We start from the raw sequence: 1,864 nt of genomic DNA, 5'->3' as shown, positions 1-1,864 counted from the left end.
TTTTTTTCTCTAGAAGCACCAGTTCTTACTCTGGAGACTAAGTTTATCTTCATATTTTTCATTGACAGTAAAAGTCACTTGGTTGTGTAGATAGATCCACAGCAGACAGTTAACAACCTTCCTATCATACCAAAATTCCAAAATTCTTCCTCTTTATTCCACTCTCAAGAATTGGGATTTGATACTGGACGGTGGTGGTGGTGTTTCTTTCTTTCTAAATGGTTCTCTTTTCTTGTCTCCACAGACGCCCCTCCTGTATTCGTCTCCAGAGGAGAATGGCAGACGAGAACTCTTCAGTGACAGAGTTCATACTTGCAGGCTTAACAGACCAGCCAGGGCTCCAGATACCTCTCTTCTTCCTGTTTCTAGGTTTCTATCTGGTCACCGTGGTGGGGAACCTGGGCCTGATAATACTAATTGGGTTGAACTCTCACCTGCACACCCCCATGTACTTTTTCCTCTTCAATCTCTCCTTAATAGATTTCTGTTACTCCACCACCATCATCCCCCAAATGCTGAAGAGTTTTGTTTCAAATCAGAACGTTATCTTGCATGCAGGGTGTATAACTCAATTCTTTTTCTTCTGCTTCTTTGTCATCTCTGAGTCCTTCCTCCTGTCAGCGATGGCATATGACCGCTATGTTGCCATCTGTAAACCACTGGTGTACATGGTCACCATGTCTCCTGAGGTCTGTTTACTCCTCTTGTTGGGCACATATGTGATGGGGTTTTCAGGGGCCTTGGCCCATACGGGAAACCTAGCAAGTCTGACCTTCTGTGCTGACAACCTTGTCAATCATTTCATGTGTGACATTCTTCCTCTCCTTGAACTCTCCTGCAACAGCACTTATGTCAATGAGCTGGTGGTCTTCATAGTTGTTTCCATTGGCACTGGAATGCCCATTGTCACCATCTTCATCTCTTATGCTCTAATCCTCTCCAGCATTCTCCACATTCATTCCACTGAGGGCAGGTCCAAAGCTTTCAGTACATGTGGCTCCCACGTAATTGTGGTCTCTGTTTTCTATGGTTCTGCAGCTTTCATGTATCTCAAACCACCTTCTATTTTGCCCCTTGACCAAGGGAAAGTGTCCTCCCTGTTCTATACCATTGTGGTGCCCATGTTAAACCCATTGATCTATAGTCTGAGGAACAAGGACGTCAAAGTTGCCCTGAGGAAAACTTTGAGAAGAAAAATATTTTCTCGAGAAAGGAGTAGTATTTGAGGAAGGAGATACAATGCTTTGTTTATTAATGTGTTTGTTTTCAATTAAGGATCTAAGTTTAATTGGTATTGAATAGAGAAAGAGAACTGAGGTCTGGAGACTGCAGAGTGTGTCATGTGGGTGAGGTGAATAGGCCACCTTCCGTGGTAGTAGAGGAAATGGCAATTTGTGAGGCATATAGTGAGTTGATTTTGTATCCTGGCTCTGTTTTTTAGTAGTTGTGTGACTTTGAGCAAATAAGCCAATGTCTCTAAATATTAATCTCTCTTTTTTTAAAAGAGAGACAATGATCTTGACTTCATGGGGTTTTTGAGAGAATTAAATGCAAGGCACTTAATGAATCTTACTTCCATCCGTGCTGGAATTCTGTTATCCAGTTTAAGCACTTCCTCTAGCTTTTGCATGAGCTAAGGAAATCTCCTCATCTTCCTGGATCTCTGCTTAGTCGTGAGAAAATGGACTCTTCTCTAACTCTCATTTAAAAAGTATATTAAATATTATTAAAGTATTTTAAAATACATTTTGACTAAGTAAAATCAAACAATATGAGTGGAGATTATACTGTAAAAATCTATCTTCCTCCCATCTAGTCATTCCATTCCCAAATTCTTCTCCTTATATGCAACAATTGTTGCTAA

General features: G+C 40.8%; 1 protein-coding gene across 1 annotated transcript; it reads left to right on the top strand.

Annotated features, from left to right (window-relative positions):
* Window positions 1-272: 272 nt before the first annotated feature.
* LOC124225616 (olfactory receptor 8B12-like) lies at window positions 273-1,226 on the top strand. The gene has a single exon (XM_046638264.1). The coding sequence runs from the start codon at window positions 276-278 to the stop codon at window positions 1,224-1,226; it is 951 nt and encodes a 316-aa protein (XP_046494220.1). The 5' UTR covers window positions 273-275.
* The last annotated feature ends 638 nt before the right edge of the window (window positions 1,227-1,864 follow it).

This window comes from Equus quagga, chromosome 14, assembly GCF_021613505.1.
Source record: "Equus quagga isolate Etosha38 chromosome 14, UCLA_HA_Equagga_1.0, whole genome shotgun sequence".
Taxonomy (NCBI): Eukaryota; Metazoa; Chordata; class Mammalia; order Perissodactyla; family Equidae; genus Equus; species Equus quagga.
Note: the sequence above shows the minus strand (reverse complement) of the source record. Positions and strands in the feature narration are given on the sequence as shown.

What these genes read in the sequence shown, in the direction of transcription:
- LOC124225616 (XM_046638264.1), top strand. Translation starts at nt 276, where the DNA reads ATGGCAGACGAGAACTCTTCAGTGACAGAGTTCATACTTGCAGGCTTA.